Raw genomic sequence first — 19560 nt, forward strand, 5'->3', positions numbered from 1 at the left:
TGAAGTCAAAAAGCCCAAAAACCTCCAAAACCCTCCTGCTGATACAGCAGCAAAGGGAAATGGGGTGGGAAAAACTCACAGTAATTTTCTGTATTGGTGATGTTGTGCAAAAGTAGATTTTTTCCCCTCAGTTATCTGCCAAGGAGAAACACATAAATTGCAGTTCCCTGCAAGTAACTACCAAAGTCAAGCATTTGATTCACCAAATTTTCCCATTCTCTCTCTCATGCTCTCCAAGGCTCTGGCTCTGAGGCTGGCAGTGCTTCCACTGCAGACAGAATTTACATGGCATGCAGACATTGCAAGGACACGAGGAAATCCAGGCAGATTGCTCAGAGAATTTCCATCATTTCCCCTTGGCAAGTGAAAAGCCAAGAGAGAATTTCTTTCTTTCAAGGTAAAGCTCAGCTGCACTGAAAACTACAAAATAGCCTCCTAAAATGACGAGAGGAGGCTGGGCAGGAGTTTGCAGCCTGTGTCCTATTCCGCTCTTTGAAACAAGCAGCTGTGGCAAAGATGCAGCAGAGGGACAGAAGGATTTTAGGGAAGAGCCTTTGTGACAGCCAAGAGCTTCTCCTTGGAGCAGGGCTCAGCTCAGTGTCCCCTGGTCACGGACTCACTGTCAGAGACAGCAGTGCCAGCCAGCCACGGGACAGGCAACGGGAAACATTTCTATCTCAGATTGTGCCCTTTGGGCAGCAGGGATTGCAAGGAAGTGTAAAAAGGCTGCAAGCCTAAGGCTCACACAAGGCCAGTGCTCAAACTGAGCACAGGACTTCCAGGATGGGAGAAGGCTTTGCTTAATAACAATCTGGAACGATAGAAAATCCAGGAGGCATCTATTATTCAGTCAGTCAACCCATAAAAATTACATGACTTTTAACACACTTTTTAATTGCCCTTAATTATTAACATTTACATTGCTCTCAAAATGACAAAGTGTCTCAGTTGGAGACATGGTTAAATTTTTAATAACATTGGAAAGCAAAGCAACAAATCTCAGAGTGTGGACTTTAAGCCTGCACAATATTACCTGTGTGTGTATTTAGAGCATGTGAAAGCAAAGTCAGACTCCCTGTGAAAGACTCAAAGCAGTTTGCAGAGCTGGAAGTACCTCGGAATGCTGAAGGCATTAGGAGCTATTTTTCACAGGCAAATAACAGAGAGACGCTTGCTTCTGTCTTTAATGGGAATCAGGAGGTATCCAGCCTTAAAAAAGGAGCCAGACTTACAACAGTCAAACATCCTGGTCTTATAGGAAATGGAAAAAATATGGAAGAAAAGTAAGAAAACTGAGTTTGGTTCAGAACTATGGCTAGAGGACAAGCAAAAAAGGTTCTAGTTTCCTTCTGATCCTTTGGAAACAAACCTGCAACCAACACTTCTTACTTCAAATGCAAACAATGAAAGCCTCAGGTGACAACTAATGCACAACTCCATGTGCACAGGACATGATCAGTCTGCTAAAACTAACTCCTGAAGCTGTAAAGTTGGGTCATAGGAGATTAATTACATAAATGAGAAATGCCCAGAATACATCTTCTCACTATTGGTACTCTTCCTGTATTTGGGGCTTTTGAAGTATTTTTTTACATTGACTTCAGATCAAACTATTCCCAAATTTGCAAACTACACAACACTTTTACAATGAAAAGTAGGAACAGATTCTCTTATGAATGCATTTTGGTCAGTTTTCTTTATCTTTTACTTAGTCCCCAACTTCATAACCTTGGTTCACATTTCAGAATCTGACAAGAGCAGGGCTTATTCCAACTAAACCAAATTACAGGTATTAATTAATGGCTCATGCTTGTTTGCCAGCTCCTGCAAGCAGAAGGTTAGATAAAAATGTATTTACAGCAGAATTTAATTACCCATTTTCAAGCCACTGGCCTCCTGGCAAAAGTCTCCCAACGTAGTGCAGAATAGGACTTGGATTAAGAATTAATTTACTGTCAGGAGTGATCTGCAATTTAATGGCTTAATCAAGTTTGCTATGAAATTGGTCGGGAGCTCTGGAGCCTGATGCTGCCCCAGAGCTGCTGCACCACAGACAGGTTTCAGAGATCCATAACTCAATCATCAGCCAGCAAACCCAGAGCTCTCCCCATAATCAGGAGCTGCCTCTGGCAAGTTTACAACTCCCATCACAGAGATGCAGCCCATGGGCTGGAGTTCAGGGCAGGCATGGGACTCCTTCCTCCTCTCCCAGCTGAATCCCCAAACACACTGTACCAGCATGGATACCAAGGTTGGCACGGAAATACAGGCCAGAGTGTGTCAGACACATCCTCCTTTGTCTCCTTAAATCGCAATGCAGAGAAAACCATTAATAAAGACAAAGGGTTTTAGCACAGAAATGCTTCTTTCAGCTGTATTCAGAACTGTCCCTACCGTGGGCAGTGCACGGAGCTCCTTCTATAGGAGCACAGCTGAGGGTGGAAACAGAGAGGAAAACTTTGAAATCACAGCTGAGATAAAATTAGCTATGAACTGAGCCTTTTGACTGTTAAAATTTTGAAACTTACAAGATCTTGATTACCTTTAAAAATCAAATCAATCCACGTTTTCTACTAGAAGCCAACTGATAGAATAGCAACAGCCTAAGTGCTGAAATAGAAAATGTCATGCTAGGAATAAGGGTACAAAAACTGTTCTCTTGAGCTTTCAAAGCCAGATTTTAACGGTCTCAGAGGCTCCAGCCTTTCAAAAATATGAATAAGCTTCTCACATGGGGTATTTAGCTGGGCTGAAATACTCCAGACAAAGTCTCTGCAACTTATCACTGGTTGTCAAAGTATCCTGGTGAGAACTCCTAGAAGTGCTTTGAAGACCACACCATCACAGCAGCTTACCTTTCTATTCTACTACTTCTTCCCTGCTAAGATGGTGAACCATCCTGATGTCTCTCATTCTGTCTCCCAGGGATATTTAAATCACATCTGGCACAATACTACCAGCACATCCAAATGCTCTTTTTCAGCACTGAGGGCTGCTTTCTTTCCTTCCCCTCCAAAGATGGCTGAGAAGATAATTGTTAAACTCCTCAGCATCTGAGCGAGTTAGTGGGTGTTCCATGAGAAAAGCAGAATGGTCATTCACAAAAAATTCAGAATGGTCATGCAAAAATTGTCAGCTATTTAAACACAATTTACGCTCTCTCAAATAAAGTCACTCCATGCTGGATTCCTTTCAGCATCAGACAGTGGCAGGCTTAATTCTTCACTTCGTAAATTCAGAACAGAATTTGCTTCCTGCAATCATCTTTACATTTCCACACTGGATTCCTTCCCAGGGTGAGCTGTTTGGAGCAGCAGCAGCAGAGCCCACCCCCATCTCAAGTGGGAAGCCAGGCTGCAACCCTCAAAATGCCAAGGCACAAAATAGCATGCTTGTCCCAATTTCTTCATGTTATTTTGGTATACTTTAGGAAAAAACCCAACAACACATAACTCATTAATTATAACCTTTCAAAAGTGTTTTCCTTTCCCCCAAACTGCTAAAATTTAGCAGAGCTGCAGCCAAAGTTCTAATAAAACTATTTTTAGCTTTTGTCACCCAGAGAACATAATGAAGTAGGTCTCATCCTTCTATTAATGCAAATGTATTTAAGCAGTCAGCACAGGAAACTTTAAATATGCTAATCACTGCTTCTCTGGACTCCAGCCTCTAATGCCTGCGCTGATGTGTACACATCACAGACAGGCTGAGGGAAGGGAACACCATCATTTAACGTGGCAATAGGTATTCACAACGCCATAAAGTGACAGCCACATGCAGATTTTATTGCCACATTTATATATTTCACTAATTTCCACACTCAGCAACCTTTTAATACACACTGGTCTTATTTTCTGGTGTCTGAGCCGAACTGTGCATTAAAAATGGAAATGCTTCTGATAATCACACGCACTGGTTTTGTTTTTAAAGTGCTTCAGTGCTGATGAAAGGGACCAGATTGGAGTTCCCTGATAATCCACAAGGAAAACAAGGCACTGGCAGGGCAGTAGCTCAGCCAGCTTCCCTCCAGTGCATCTCCACTTAAATCCCTGAGAGAAAAAACTAAAAAAAACCAACACACACATCTCTAAGTCCCAATCTGACTCTGCCTGCTCATATCCTTGGCCTTGCTTCTTATTTTTAGCGGCAGGGAAAGCAGTCAGAGAAAGCAATGCCTGTCTGGGGCTGGGCTGCTGCCCACGAGCTGCTGGGCTCATCCAGCAGCACACATCCCCCAGGCCAGCACACACATCTCGGGTGTGCTTGGAAGACCTCATGAATTTTATCTAACAAAGCATTGAGGTGAAGTATTAAATGAAGAATTAAATGCTTCTCATCTCCTGGGAGTCCCATCAGGAACGAGATATTCTCTGCAGCATGTTGCAGTGATAAGGACAAAATACCCAGGACAGATGTACATAGCTCTTCACTTTTATCAATACTGAAAATTAATGTTTTTAATTACCAGTGTGATCAAAATAGTAGAAAATATTATTTTGAACTTTACTTATCTACTACAGGATGTACAGCAGATAGTGTCACATCTGACAGACAAGGCCTGGAGAGTTGTCCAAAGCACCTGTTAACACCTAATCTGTAAAACTAAACTAGAAACTGAAGGAAAGAAGACCATTTTTTAATGACACACAAATAAGTCAGCAATTGGAGGAGAATGTGCTAGCATAGACATAAATAAACAAATAAACCCACAGAATTTTAGAATAACAAAAATACCTCAGCCAGAATACTGCAAAGAGAGCTACAAGGCTCCATCATACGGCACAAAAAGACAACAGAGCCTCGTGGCCAGAAACTGGGAGGGTTTTATTGTGCAGTGGCAGCTGTGAGCCCAACACCTTCCTCAGACTCCTTCCTGACACAGTCAGGGAAAATCCTGCTGCCCACAGGGAACCAGGAACCAGTTAATAAAGAGATAATGGCTCATCCCCATCCTAACAGGTATCCAGCTCCAGAACTGTTTTCTTATCTCAATAACATTTCATAAATAGTATTATCCTGGGATTTTTGCAAAAGATCAAATCCCATTAAAATGCATCTTCCAGTTATCTGTGGAAATATTGGGTAGGTCTAGAATTGCATTTTATTTTCTGTTAACTGAACTGTTACAGCAGAATATTTGAAGTGTTTGCACTCATCACCTCTCCAGGGGAAGATGCCTGTGCCACTTTGTTTCTGGAATTTTACCTGCTGGAAATGATCTAAAAATCTTCCTGGCAACTCCACAAAACATGTCATCTACTGCTTAAGAAGGAACCAGGGAGTTTCAAAATATGTTCATGAGTGGTCTTAACATGTGTCACATTCTGTTCCTTTATGACTGCATCTCATTTTCTGAATCCGGAAAGACCACACAGAGAAAGAGCTAAATTCTATTTGCCTTGCTGAAATGAGGTCTCAGATACATATTTGAGCCCATACACTCAAGCCAAGATGCTTTTGGCTCTATAGAAGCATATTTTTAAAATGTGTTGCAAATTATTTATATAGCTCATTATCTCCTTGCTGTGCTGAGCACGACTCCTTCCCCTCGTCCACCCACTGCCTCTCAGGTAAAAGGGTTCAATGTGTCTGAAACTTATTTTTTTAAGAAGGAAAAAATTAACCAGTGCAGCCACTTTGGAGGCAATTTCAATGAAACCCAGCAATGAGATCTCCCCATCATTACATTCTGCAGACAGGGCACTGATGTTGCAGCTTTCCTTCAAACACAGAAAATCGAGGTTTCTGCACGAGCAGTACGGGTCCCTCACAGACAGCTGTGTGCACCAGGGGAGAGTAAGAGAGAACATCCCAAGTGATGATTGCTCCAGAACTGATTTAATCTCATGCTTATCAAAGGATCTGCAGTACAACACCAGTGACATTGCCTGTCCCAATTATCTACAGTGGCAAATAACTGAAGTATTGCACACACTTCCTCACACATTTCACAGCACTCCTGCATGGTGAGCACTGAGCATTTCCAAGTTGTCTGAAGGCACTCACAGCTTCATACACTCAATTTTAATCAATTAAAACCAGAACTGGATTGCTTTTCTTGGAGGGCAGAATGACAACTGCTTCTCCAAATCAGAGGTGCAACCTCCAAACTATTTAAACTGAGAAGCAGAAGTTTGTTTGCCTTTAGTAACCTGGTCTTGTGTGACTCCCAGATTCATTCTACCCTCATCACAGTGCAAGTACTTTCTCAGTGTCAAGTTCCATTTCCTGAGACACAGCAAATGCTCCAAGCTGCAAGAAGTTGCTGAAGGACAACGCTGAAAACTACGGTACTTTCAATTTCAATGCCAGCTTAATTTACCATAAGAATTAAAAATTCTGGGACAGGGGTTTGCAGCTGCGTAGTTACTTTTGATCTGAACACCAGTATTCTGCATGACTTACCCTGTCAGCTTTAAACTCTTCACAGAAGGACCTTGTTTTTTTTTTTTAGACCAACATTTGTCAGTGAAGCACCTCCTGCATTTGGAATCTGTGCTGAGATCCCCAGACTGAGATGCAAATATAAAACATGCGTGAGTGCCAAGCACAGGATGGGACAGGAATTTGTGAACTTCAACACACACTAATGTTCCTGTTCACACATCTCAGTTTTGCTGGTTATATCTGATTAAAAGGGACAGCTCAGAAATACATCTTTACACATCTTTTTGACATTCAATATGCTTTTCCCCAGTACACCGTTTATCTCTGATGTACATCACCAAGCCATGGGCTCATCATAGGCCCTCATATCCATATTCAGAAAGGGATTTCATTTAAAGCATCCTTCTCCCAGCTGTGTTGACTTTACAAAGTGCTGTACACTCTGCACAGCATTTATATAAACCGGATTTTTGATCCAACATTTCTGGTGTTTTTAGCCAGTGAAAAGGAAGTCTGGTAGCTCTGAGCAGTGTTCTTGCTACAGATCTCATCATTAGAACTTCTCCAGGAAACAGAGAGAAATGTGCATCCAAATACTGCTCACCTCCATTCACCTGCTGTCAGAACAGTTTGATTATTCACCCAGACAAGGCTGTTTCGTGCTTGCACCACTCCTCCTGCCACAGCCCTGCTGACTTCAGCGGTACTGATGGTAACCAGAATTTGGCCCACATGAAAAAAACACGAACATTGACACTAGCAAAGAGACTTGCAGATATTTGGAAATGGAATGCAGACCCTTCGGGTTCTAGATCACCAATTTTAATAGGACAGAGATTCTTTTGCCACCCTGTTTGCCAGAGTAGTGACTGCAGTCTTCAGCTTTATGAAGGCTGCTAGAAGCCCCTTAAAATGCATTAAAGGACTCACTCCAGTTCAAGAATGGGAAGACAACCAGAAGATGAAGAATCAGTTGTCTCATAATATAAAGGCCAGCAACAAAATCAGTATTTGTTTTTTCAAAGCCTCAGCACATGCCTGAAACAGCTCTGGACCTGAGAACAGAGGTGTGACAACTGTTCCCACTGGAGAAAGCTTTGATATTCACCATCATTTTCCTCACCTGGGTTTGATGCAATCCCTGTTTGAAAGTAAAATCTAAATTCTCATGCATCCTGTAAAAAGGAGTCGAGCAGTCCCCTAAATAATTTGTGAATTAAGTCTCAAGCCAAAATAGAAACCCATCACAAAATACACCTCTGAATTCAGCAGCAACACCACTGGGCCTAAAGATATTTGTATGGGGTTTAAGATTTACATTTTTCAGTATCATCTGAATGCTTTGCCTCCAGCCACTGAACTGGACAAGAAGCCTTGCAAGCAAATGAGGCCACTACAATATTCTGCAGTGTGATTCATTAGGACAAAAGTTAATTAAATCATGTTCTCTCCTCAGACATCCTATTTTCTCTTAAAGATGATTAAACAAGAGACAAATGTAATTAGGACACGAAAAAGTATAAGCCAAAAAGTTAATCTTATAATGTGTTTCAGAAAAATGAAGTAATAAATCACCTTGCCTTTTGTTTTGCTGTAACTGATAACAATAACACACTGGGATCCTTCAGCTTTCCTGTCTGATACAAGTATTACACTTGATGAGGCAATTTGGAGTGAAAGCAGGGCTGTGACAATAGACATTACATTTAGGGGAGAGATAATAAATATACAGCTTGACTTATGCAGATGGTGCCCTTTCAGAGAGCAATCAACACACCACCGGGTGGTGAGTGAGGTTCATGAAAATACACACTACATCCACAAACAACAATCAATATGTGAAAATATATATATAAACTGTCTCTTGAACAGAATCCCAATTCATAATCCAGAAAATAACTGACTGAAGGGAGGCAGAGCCCCTGAATGTGTCACTGGTTCCTTGTTGGTCAGACGCATCCAAATGACAGAGAGCAAAACACAAGAAGGAAAACCATGTGCTGAAAGCACTGCCTGGGCATAAGAAAATCTGCATTCGATTCCTGAGTGTGTCTTTGACTTTCTTTAGACATTAATTAGCTCATTTGGTCTGTTCCTTATCAAGGAGGAGAGATAGCAATGTGCCATTGGTCCTCTCTGTTGGGTCAACTGCACTGCTCAGTCACCTCAGCTGCACTGAAGCCATCTGGGGATGTCCCATAGCCCTGGAGCCACAAAGCCCAAAGCCTTGTTTGTAACAGAAGCACCCCCACAGTTGGAGTGTATCACGTACAAGAAAGGCTACCAGAGGCATTTCAGCTGAATTTTATAACGCAGCAGGATTAACAAGAGAAATCACAGCTACAGACCCAGAACACTTGGAAAACACAGAGCCTGTTCTGTCCAGAGTCATGACAGGGCAGGGCTGCATGGAGCACAGCCAGGCTGCTCTGCCTCTGCTCAGGGCTCGCTCCCTGGTGCTGCTCTGAGCCCTGAGGATGCCCTGCTGCCCCATGGCAGCGTGACCCACACAGGCCAGGCAGCAGCAGAGCCTGGCAGCTGCAGCCCCTCCTGACCTGTCCTCACTCTGCCGCTGCTCTGCTCACCACAGAGAGAAACAACGGGATATGGGACTGAAGGTGTCTTTATTAAAAGGTCATATTCCAGTCAGCAATCTCTTTAAACGGTGGGAGTAAGAATATTATGTTCTAGGGAAGAAAGAAGAAAGGTCAGCCTGCTTTCATGGCTACTAATTTAATCCAATCTTATACTGGACATGTCTCATTGTTTGGGCCTTTAAATATCCTTCACTGCTTCTACTCATTCAGGAATTTAATGACCTGCTTGAAATATGATTAGAAAAAAATGCTTCTTAAAACCCCATTAAGATCTATTTTTGATGGAAGTTTCCTTCATAGCCTGCAGCTAAGAAAGGCTTTTATTATGCTGGCACTGTATCAATAAACTTAAAACAGAATTCTGCATTTGCACAGGTAATAGCTGATCTAGAAAATACCATTAGAAATGGAAAGCTGCATTAGTCACTGCAATGATATAGAGAGAAAACTGATGACGGATTGGTAAAGCTCATTAGGACTCAGTGCCATGTATTTAAAAATGCTTAAAAGAGATGCCAAATTAGAAAAATTCAAATACATTGTGATCAACATCAGTGTTTTCCAAAATCCAGACCCTGGCTTTGGCCGTGGACATTGCTGGTTTCATTGCTAAAACTCTCACCCGTAAACAAGGCACAGGAAAGACAGGTAACCAGAAAAAGTTCCTTTCCTGGAGCCAGCAGTCTACGATAAACACCAATTATTACAACCAGAGGAATTAATATGCTTTATTACTATACTGGTGTCCAGACTCACCATTCTGCCATCACTGAGAGACTGAAAGCCATCTCTCAACAGCAAGCAGTTAACAACCTTTCTTTTCTTACAGCGCTTCTTGCCTGTTTTTTGAACACCTCGTGTTACCCCGGTAAACAATGAAACCCAGCGAACACCTGGGGGGAGCACCAGAGATTCCTGCTTTGCACAGAGGCACAAGGGCTCAGATGGAGCTCAGATGTGTTTTAGAGAAACCCTCTTCTCACAGAGGCCTGAAGCAGCTCCACGTTCCCCCCAGGGGCACAGAGGGCTGCGCCTCAGCAGTGCTGCTGGTGCAGAAACTCAGCGGCCGCGGCGCCCGTGGCGTTGCACACACAGTAATTCCACGCACAATAATGGCCTTTGATCAGCCCCCTCCAAAACTCTGAGCAGTTTAAAGGCAGCCAGGGAGCTGCACGTCATCCCTGCAGCTGCAGCAGCGCCAGGCTGCTGTGCCATGGTAACACCGGGCACCCGCTGCGAGCGCTGCGTTCTGTGCACGGAAAGGGAACCACAGCCCTGCTCTGGAGTATCACACAGGCAAAACTGGCTCTGCTGAAACACAGGCTTCTTGTCTCACAGCAAAACCACTGCTGAGACACACAGTACCAGAAGGAAAAAACTGCACCCAGTTTTTCTGATCTCCAGTGGAAATGGCTAAAAATTGTCATTATTGATACAGCTGCAGCAATTCATTAAAAATTAAATAGGAGAGAACAGTAGGTTAAAATTTAGTACTGTAAGTGCAATATTAAAGAAACATGACTTAATATTTTGTTGGGCAATTTTAGACCTGGCATCAGAGCTTCTGTCTCTCTCAGTATCCACACTTCAAAACTATGGAAACAACAGTGTTTTAAATAGAAGCTGGTTTGGGTGTCCAAAGTTTACCCTTTATCCAGAAGGCTGCTACTGCCCAACAACCGTTTAGATTTCGTGTGTTCCCCTTAAACCTGGCAAACAGAGCAGTGAGAATGGACTCCAAACAGACCCAGAGGTACAGCCTGACTGCTGCAGTCATTTCTCTTTTCTGTTCCCAAGACCCAAATCCAAACCAATGCTTTTTTGATTACAACACTTTATGATGGTTCTTGAAGGCACAAATTATTTGTGTGTAGGAAATAACCAGCAAAATCCCCACTAATTCCAGTGGTGTGCCAGGTTTGCCTCAAGTTGTCTTTTTTAAGTGTACTGGGTCTGGGTCTACAAACAACCACCTCTCTTCTCAAAGGCCTCCTGTTAAGGGAAATCTGACACAACTTCAAAGGATTGACTCCCCTTTTTTTACCAGAAATGTCTTTCACCAGACCTTAACATTCAGTTCACATCACAGCTATGTAATTATTCTTTTCAGAAGCAGAGATGCAAAGAAGGCATTAACAGCCGTTCAAAAGATCACATTTATGCACTTTTCTCTTGTCATATTAAATATAATTACTTCTGATGCAATCAAACTCATAGCCTTCAAATGGATAAATCCAGCACCAAATTTAGAACCTCAAGCTTCAAATATCAGGTTCTTAAAGCAAAGCTTTAAGCCTTTACTTTCAGTTCAGTGAGGTACAAAGAAGAATACTGAGAACATAAGGTTTAAAAATGGCATTTTAAAATTAATTTTCTTTAAATGATTCTGTTAGTTACTGGCTGCAGAGTGCTTTGAAGATCAGAGGTGATTTATGAACATCTCCTCATAACTCAGCCACCAGGAGATGGGGACCAACTAACTAGCCAACCCTTCTAAAAGTTTCTTCCCTAAATTCAAAAGGTGCCTGAAAATCAGAACATGTGCAAACACAAGAAATCCAACTGGAAAAATCCTGCTGATGTTCAGAATCAAGTGTCAGGATGGATACACCAAACTGGATTGGAATGTGCTGATTAGAACCACAGACTGCGCACAGGCTCCTGCACTTTTACTCATGCATCCAGACCTAAGCACTGGAATTATTTATGTCATATTTTTGGCTTTTAAGCTCTCATTTCATCACAAGCACCTATGTGTTTTATGTAAGTCCTACTGTCATTCTACAAGAGTTTAAGAAATCAGTACAAAGTACGTGGCTTTGAAGAGGGTGGAGTTAAACCCTCCCAAACTCCCCCCTGAGAAATCCCCAACCCCCTGAAGTTGTGCACATGCAAACAAAGAAACCCCACAGCCAAGCAAAATCAGCAGCATGGATTGCAAAACAGAACTTGTCTTCAAATGCATCAGTTGCCATAAAACTGTAAAAACAAAGACAGGACTTACTAAAAACTGCCAGAGATGATGCTTTTGATTTAAGGTGGTGACATGAGACTTAGAAATCTGTGTCTCTTCTATAAACTGGGTCTGATCAAATATTTTCTGTGAAGTTGCAGGCTGCAGACATGATGGATCATTTCCAAACTGTGCAGGATAAAAGAAAACAAGTCAATGGCCAGTTTGTTACACCTGTGCACTTGCTCTTCCTGGCACACAGCATGCTTCCTTAACGGGTTTTTCACGGCATGCGCCCCCAAAAGCTGCACGAAAGTGATGGTTAATTGTCCATTACATACAATAAAAGCCAATCCAAATAAATAAATTCAGCCTTGCTGAATAAACATTTCTGTCAGGGCAGGCAACAAGACTGAAGTCCAACACAAAACTCCAAAATAAGCCTTAAATGGTATCATCACTGGTACCTCAAAAGAAATTCATTTCAGAGGGCAAATGAAAGAATTCCATTTCAACACGGGAACGTAGGGACATAGAACGAAGCAGAAAAATTCTGTCCAATATTTATCATTACACTCTGCAAGTCTGCCAGAATATCTCTTCATATTAACAACAAATTTCCAGCAAAAGTTAATACAAAGCACCATTAGAAAGCCTGGAGGTTTTTTTTGCTGTCTCACCCACTCAGCTCGGGTACTCCTGAGCTTAAGAGGGATCTTTAGATTTGATATTTCAAATCTTTTTGGATGGAGTCAGAGAAGACAACATTCTCAAATTCCTTTTCAAAAAGGTTTGGGAACAACCACCTCAAATGCACATTTTCACTCAAATATCCTTTGAAGTCCACATGTTTCTGAGAAAACTTGAAGGATCCTGAAGCTGGGATAGTTCAAATCCACTTAATTCTCTGCTAAGCATTTTTTGCTCTGGCCAGCAATCAAACACCATTTGCAAAATGACTCAGTAGAGGCCATGAATCATGGAGAGAGACGCAATCCAAAGCCACTGAAACCAGTGGGAAAACTCCCCCTGATCCCTGGGTGAGATCCCAGTTGGTTATAGCTCAGCTCCACAACCCAAGAAAAGAGCCAATAAAGCACTTCCCTTGGGCAAAATTAGCTTCCCTTCCTCTCACCAAGTAGATCAATTTCAATGCCACCTACATCATTTTAAGCTGCTTCTTCAAGAAACACAAGAACTAGGGGAAAAGTTTCTTAAAAATAAAGAAGGATTTAAAAAGCAATGTAACATAGCATCAGCATTGTGACAGTTGTAAATGAATCCAAGTTTGATGTAAAGTCTAGCGTGAAATGCAATTAACTGGTCCTTCCTAGGCTCAGATTAGGAAGTTGCTGAGATGATTCCATATTCAGATCCTCGTGCAAATGTCCCCTGCATGGACAGGAGTGAGTGGTGGCTGCCTCCACAAGGATCAGATGTAGCTCTGACAAAGAGAAATGCCATGATTTTTAAGACTTAATTTACAGGGCTACAGCTCACGTGACAGAATGAGCTGATGGGAAGAACAGCAAATATGTGCAAGGAGGAGACCTCCACTGGCAGGGTTCAATTTTAGAACTTCCAAAGGGTGCACAGAGTTGAGCATTTGAGCAGTGCTGGGGGACAGCCATCCTTGAGTTCAGTGCATCCCTCGTCACACACATACATTGAAGGCTGAGTGTTCAACAGCACAGGAACACTGATAAAAACCCAGAAGAAATGCAAGTGTAGAGATAAGGGTTTTATCAGAATTTCTCACTTTTAAGAGCGTCGGAGACAAGGTGTGATGGACTGAACGCAGCCCCCATTCCCCACAGGTAGATAATTCAGAATTGAAGCTGAGCCTGGGGGAAGTGGGTTTGGGTTTTATTTATCTGATTTGATTGGTAATAAATTATTTTCCCCAAGTAGAGCCTGTTTTGCTGCAACAGTAATTCCTGGGTGATCTCTCCCTAGCCTTGTCTTGATCCAGAGCCTTTCATTCTATTTCCTGTCCCCTGAGGGATGGAGCAGCTTTGGTGGCACTGGGACCCAGCTCCCAGCCTGACTCCAGGGGAACATAGAGGGACTTTTGCAGTTAATTTCTGTGAGAACTTCTGGTGCGTCCTCACTTTTCCACAAAGTCTTCACAACTCCCTACCATGTGCTCTATCCTCACATCCCTCTTTTTGCAAGATTCAGGTCAAAATAACGAAGTGCAAAGTTGTTGGAGCTGTTGGAAGAGCAGTTTTAGAAATAAACTGTCTTGCAACTAGGGCTCTGAAGCAGCAAGGCACCTTTCCGTAATACTTGATTTGGGTTGCATTTCACTAACTAGATAATAAAAAAACTGAGTAGAAAGATCTGCTGATTAAGCTCAGCAAATTAAATTCTGATGAGCCCCCACCTTTGCAGAGATGGCTTCATTTCAGCTACACTGAGGGGGCAGGAGGGAAATTGAGAAAGGCTCAAGGCTAGCCCACACAGACCAGTGTCCTCAGGATCCAACACTCTGTGCAGCCAGCAGGAGAACACGACAATAACTCCCTTCCACCCAGTAAACAACACTCGGATCTCGTCCTCTCTGCAAACTGTTGAAAACCATCAAGGTATCGGTTCCCACCTCTCTTCAGCCAACAGTTCTGCCCCCCCAGTGGCTGCATTTTCACATAACCATCTCTGTGCTTCTTCCTCGTGCCAAAGAAAACTTCCCTATGGGCATCTGCCAAAGGTATCCAGCTGCCCTCCTTACAACGCTCCCTTGCTCTGGTACCTGGGAAAACTCAGGACCGTTCAGCCAGGGGCACAGCAAGGTTACAGCCATCCCCAGCAGTGTTACAGAACTTCCTCCCACACTCTTGTTCCGTTTCATTAATCCCAAATCGCCTGCTGAACTGCAAACTCCTCTGATCAATCACTCTCGTTGTCACACAAACGTAGCACTACACCCTCTGGAGCCTGAATTTGTGCTAAAACCCATAATGTAACAGAAGAAGGGAGAAGATGACAAGCATGAGTAAGTTCTTCCAAAGACTCTTATTTTTTTCCCTGGAATGGAATTCTAAAAATACCTCTGGATAGTGTCCCTCCACACACAAAATGGCAAGGCATTATGAATTGCATCCTATATGCACAGCTAAATATCAGAGGTTACAGTCTAACAGATTGCACAGAGCTAACGATAGAAACTTCCACTCATACCCCCACATTTCCATCTATTTTTAAAAGCCTTTACTTACATAATGTTTGGTGTCTTCATCAGCACAAGTCTAATTCTGATGCCAGCATCAAGGCTGGACTCGTGGGACATGGGCAATCACTCAGAAAAGGATGCATCCCTACAGTTCTGCTGGGCTTGGGCCTGAAGCTCAGGATCTTTTATTTATTTATGAGTTTCCTGAGGAGAACCAGTGGCTGCCTTGTGTCAGCTGAACAGGATCGTAATTCAATCCTCCCTGGAACCTGTCTAGCTGAGTGACTCATTAGGGTGCAGGCTGACTGCTGAAGAACTGTGGACAAAGCCTTTTGCTGGGGAAGATACATTTTGAGAAGTCGCTTCATGCAGTACAAGTTATCGAAGTTTGGTTTTGAGAGACGGCATTATTTCTTAAAGACATAAACAAATGCAGCGGCGCACGTTCACACCGTGGAATGTTTCGCTGCAAGGATTGTGTCAATGGGCAGTGGGATGCCTGATGGGCACGAGCCTTCAAAATGCAAGTTCACAGCTGCAGCTTGGTGTCCAAGCACGGGATCTGCAGTCAAAGTGTTATTTTGCAGAGAGTTATTACTGCTCTTGTGGAATTCCAGCCTTCCCTTAGGGCTCTCTGAGTACAAAAGGCAAAGAGTTCCCTGTAGTTTCACAAATTTACAGCTCTAGTATCTACAGTGTCTCTATAAATGCAGGTAAAAGTCCTGTCAGAGCCATAACCTTATGATAATATCCCTTGCAGGGTTTTCACTCAGGAAGGTTTCAGGTAACAGGAACAGCAGGAGGAGCTGCCCCTCTCCCAGAGATAACTGCTGCAGCGCACACACGGGTGGGAAGTTTGCTGAAGAACTCAGTCTCTGCAGAAAATGCCTCACAGGAGCTTGAGTGCCAGACTGCTGCTGCTGGGTGCTGCTCACAGCTCTGTGTGCAGATAACCTGCCCAGCAAAGGCTTGCAGAGGAACCAAAACACTGATGGGTTACGCTCATAAGGTCAAATAAGTTTGTTTTTAACATTCATTAATTTGAAAGACGCTGTCCCTGTGTCATATCTTTTATGATCTCTGACTATACATTAGAAATAATTCAGCAATTGACTTTGGTCCTAAATTGCAGCTGATGAATGCATGGTGATCAAAGAGTCAGCAGCCAGGTTACACAGAGGACAGTAACGTTCAACGTGGAAGGCAAAATGTCAACAGTTGTAAGTTATCACTCCACTGAAGTTATTCTTCAATGTTGAGCTTGTAATGTAAGGCACTTCAATAAATCCTTCACAAAACACACTTCAATCTTCCCTCTTATATTGAAAGGATTATCCTGACCTACCTCTGCTTTTAACACTCTGCCTTTTTCCTTTTGCCTCTATCAGAGCACAAATATTCAGTATTAGTGAAATAATCAGCAGTATTACAATGTGCAGTAGTTCTGCAGCTCTGCACTGTGTGGGTGTGTGCAGAGAAAGACACATTTAATACAGATACTAACCAAGATGATGTATTTTATTTACTGTCTATAATTAATTTATTACAATTTATTGCTGTCTGATTAAGTCTAAGTAGGTAACAATAAGATTGTGGGATTAGGAACACTGTGAAAATGCCCCTTAATTTTTCAGGTTAAAGATACTGCAGAGAACAAACTCATTACCTGCACTGTGGTAATGCAAGACAGCGTGGCAGAGTTTCAGACAAGGGATGTGACACCACACAGTACCCACAACACAGAACGATATTGCCTATCTCCAACCTCCACAAGCTCCCAGTGTGTATTTGTCCATTGTTTCCCATACAGCCTCTATTAAAAGATTAAAAGCTATGAAATTTTACATCCGCCTGCAATTTTACCCAGAGGGAAAACTGAAGCCATTATAACACTGAAATAAAACAACATTATGTGCAAAAACTAATGTGATCTTTGTGATTATATAAAAAAAAAAAAAAAGGTGGGGTACTGCATCTTACCCAAAGCACAGACTCCTCACTGGTTCCAGAACCCCAGAGCAGCTCCTCCTAGGTCTGCTACAAAAACTGATCCAAAAGTCAAATCCCAAGGAAGCACAAAAGGTCATTTTTATTGATTTCTTTTTCTGCACACCTGCCTGCAGCTTCCAGGGCTGATCCCTGGTTCCTCCCCGGCCGCTGCCCCTGCCTGACCCGGTGCAGCTGATAACCTCTGACAGGGCACCCACCTGGACCACCCTCCACACAAACACACTCTGCACTCTCCAGGCAGCCTTGCCAGCAGAAAAAAAACCCCACTTCATGTGCTTTGCAATCTCACTGCATGTTTTACTTACGACTGAAAAAGAATCATTTGTTTATTACAATTCTGCATTACCACCAAATCTTACCCAAACCAGTGGATCTGCACAGCCGCTAACACAGGAATGTGGCTGAGGTTAACTTTAAATTGCACATGCAGGAAAGGGGGAGAGATTTGAGAAAGGATAACAAGCTCCTGACAACACCAGAAAGCTTCTATAAGAGTGGTAGTGCCTAAGAAGCAGGCCTTGAGGAGTTATGAAAATTGCTGTTAGAAAAACAAAAGCACCTTATAATCACTTGCAAAATTATTACTCTCCACAAGAAGAAACTTGTTAATCACAGGACTCAACTAGTGAAAGAACATGGAAATTCACAATTCCTAAGCTATTGATTTTGAACTTGGTCACCACAACACTGCAGACCTAATTTCTCTATTCAGGATGTAATTTCTCTACTCTACTCAGGATTTGTCTGCAAGAAAAGAGAGGATATTTTCTGTCATATTTAAGTATGAAAATGATTTCATTTCCTCACTCTTGCATGTCTTTTTTTTTTTTTTAACCACACAAGTGATATTAACTGAGAGGCAAGGGCTCCATTTATTGGGAAAATAAAGTTTTTTGATCAGTACTACGCTAATACTCCTAGAAATGGTCCCCACAGCACGTCTGGTGCCAGTAATGGTCAGCATAAAGTCCTCACAGAATGCCTCAAATGCAGCTGGAGGAGCCCTCTCCTGACACCTTTCCCTCAGTGAGGCAGCACCATGCAGGATGCTTGGTTCAAAGTTTTAGTGTTAAGTCAGATCCTCAACCCCGTTACAACCGAGAACACGGAACCACTTTGATGATGTTTGTCCTACAGTATGAGAGCTTCTTGGTGTGTTAAACCATCACCAGTTTTGTACCATGACATCATATTTCAAAGTCACAAAACAAGTTAATTAGTGAGATCGTGCCACCTCGTCCTTAATCTCATTAGAAAAGACTAATGGCTGCAGAATCAATTATTTCATACAGATTACTGCCTCAACACCATCAGCCTTTACATCACACAGGCTCATTCTGAATTTCAATTCCATTGTCATTTCCGCCAAGTTTAATTACAACCCTTCATTAAGTCCCTTCTTTAATCAACTTTATAGCTATGTCCATTCATTTATGGCTGCATATAAAATAAAACAAAGAGCAACTAACAAAACTACAGGGCCAGCAGCAGAGCTTTCCAAGAATTTGGCTGGCCCTAACCTCTGCTCCAGGAACTGCAAGCTTTCCTTCCTTTGAAATATGCACAGTAAACTCATAACAAATACAAAGAAGCCAAATTTTTTAGCTAAGGTTTACAAAACCATGACACAGTTTTTATTTTGCAGTTCCTGAAAATCCAGTGGGTTCATGATTACATTTGCACACTTCATTGTTCAGTCTTCTGTCAATTCAGTTTTTTGGGCTATGCAAGTGCTATATTTTTCAAAATAGATAATTTCATTTCCAAAGCAATAATTGAGATTTTTCAGCTTTACACTTCACTGTTTTCATAAACAGTTTGTACTTCTTTCCAATGCAGTGTGGGGAATGTTAGCCATGAAAATCATTATATCTGAGTGAGCATCAGTGGAGTTGGCAGCTAAATGCCCATTTTATAAACACACTAACACATAAGCATTCTCCCAGTATAAACACTTGTTGGACCTAAAGAGAAGCGTACCAGTACAGACCTGCACAATACCAACATCTAAATCATAATTAACAATCACAGAACATAATTAATTACTGCTTGGTATGTTAATAGAAAAGAGTAATAATTCTTTTACAACATTCTTATTATTTCAAGAAAAAAGTTTAAATATTCGCCATTAACCTGAGGAATCTTTCTCATTTGATCAGAGAGGTGTGAGATTTCACAAGTATTTGACTCTTTTTAATTGGGCAAAAGGGAAAGTTTCTGGTCTTCAGTGATCTACAGTGAATGAGGAGATTGGAATGGCCAGGAATAGCCTCTGCCCTTCTGATATCTTTAATTAGCTCTACCCATTTATTTTCTTCCCCTCTCTCAAATTAATAAAAAGCTAATTTATGTCCCTCCCTAACTGCAGTGTCAGAGCCAGCACAGCCATCCCCTCCTGACCATCAGATCCCCCAGTCTGGAGCTATTTTTGCCATTTCTTT

General features: G+C 42.2%; 1 protein-coding gene across 13 annotated transcripts in view; it reads right to left on the reverse strand.

The window, feature by feature from the left end:
* The window catches only part of RIMBP2 (RIMS binding protein 2), a 124281-nt gene that overhangs the window by 71115 nt on the left and 33606 nt on the right, over positions 1 to 19560 (reverse strand). For all 13 annotated transcript variants that reach the window (XM_048322685.1, XM_048322688.1, XM_048322687.1 and 10 more), the window contains one exon: positions 11989 to 12126. Coding sequence is in view for 1 of the 13 variants with exons in the window: in XM_048322691.1 (XP_048178648.1) it covers positions 11989 to 12126 (138 nt within the window). In the remaining 12 variants the exon portion in view is untranslated. Of the gene's footprint in view, positions 1 to 11988; positions 12127 to 19560 lie in introns of those variants that run through there.

This window comes from Corvus hawaiiensis, chromosome 18 (assembly GCF_020740725.1).
Source record: "Corvus hawaiiensis isolate bCorHaw1 chromosome 18, bCorHaw1.pri.cur, whole genome shotgun sequence".
Lineage (NCBI taxonomy): Eukaryota > Metazoa > Chordata > Aves > Passeriformes > Corvidae > Corvus > Corvus hawaiiensis.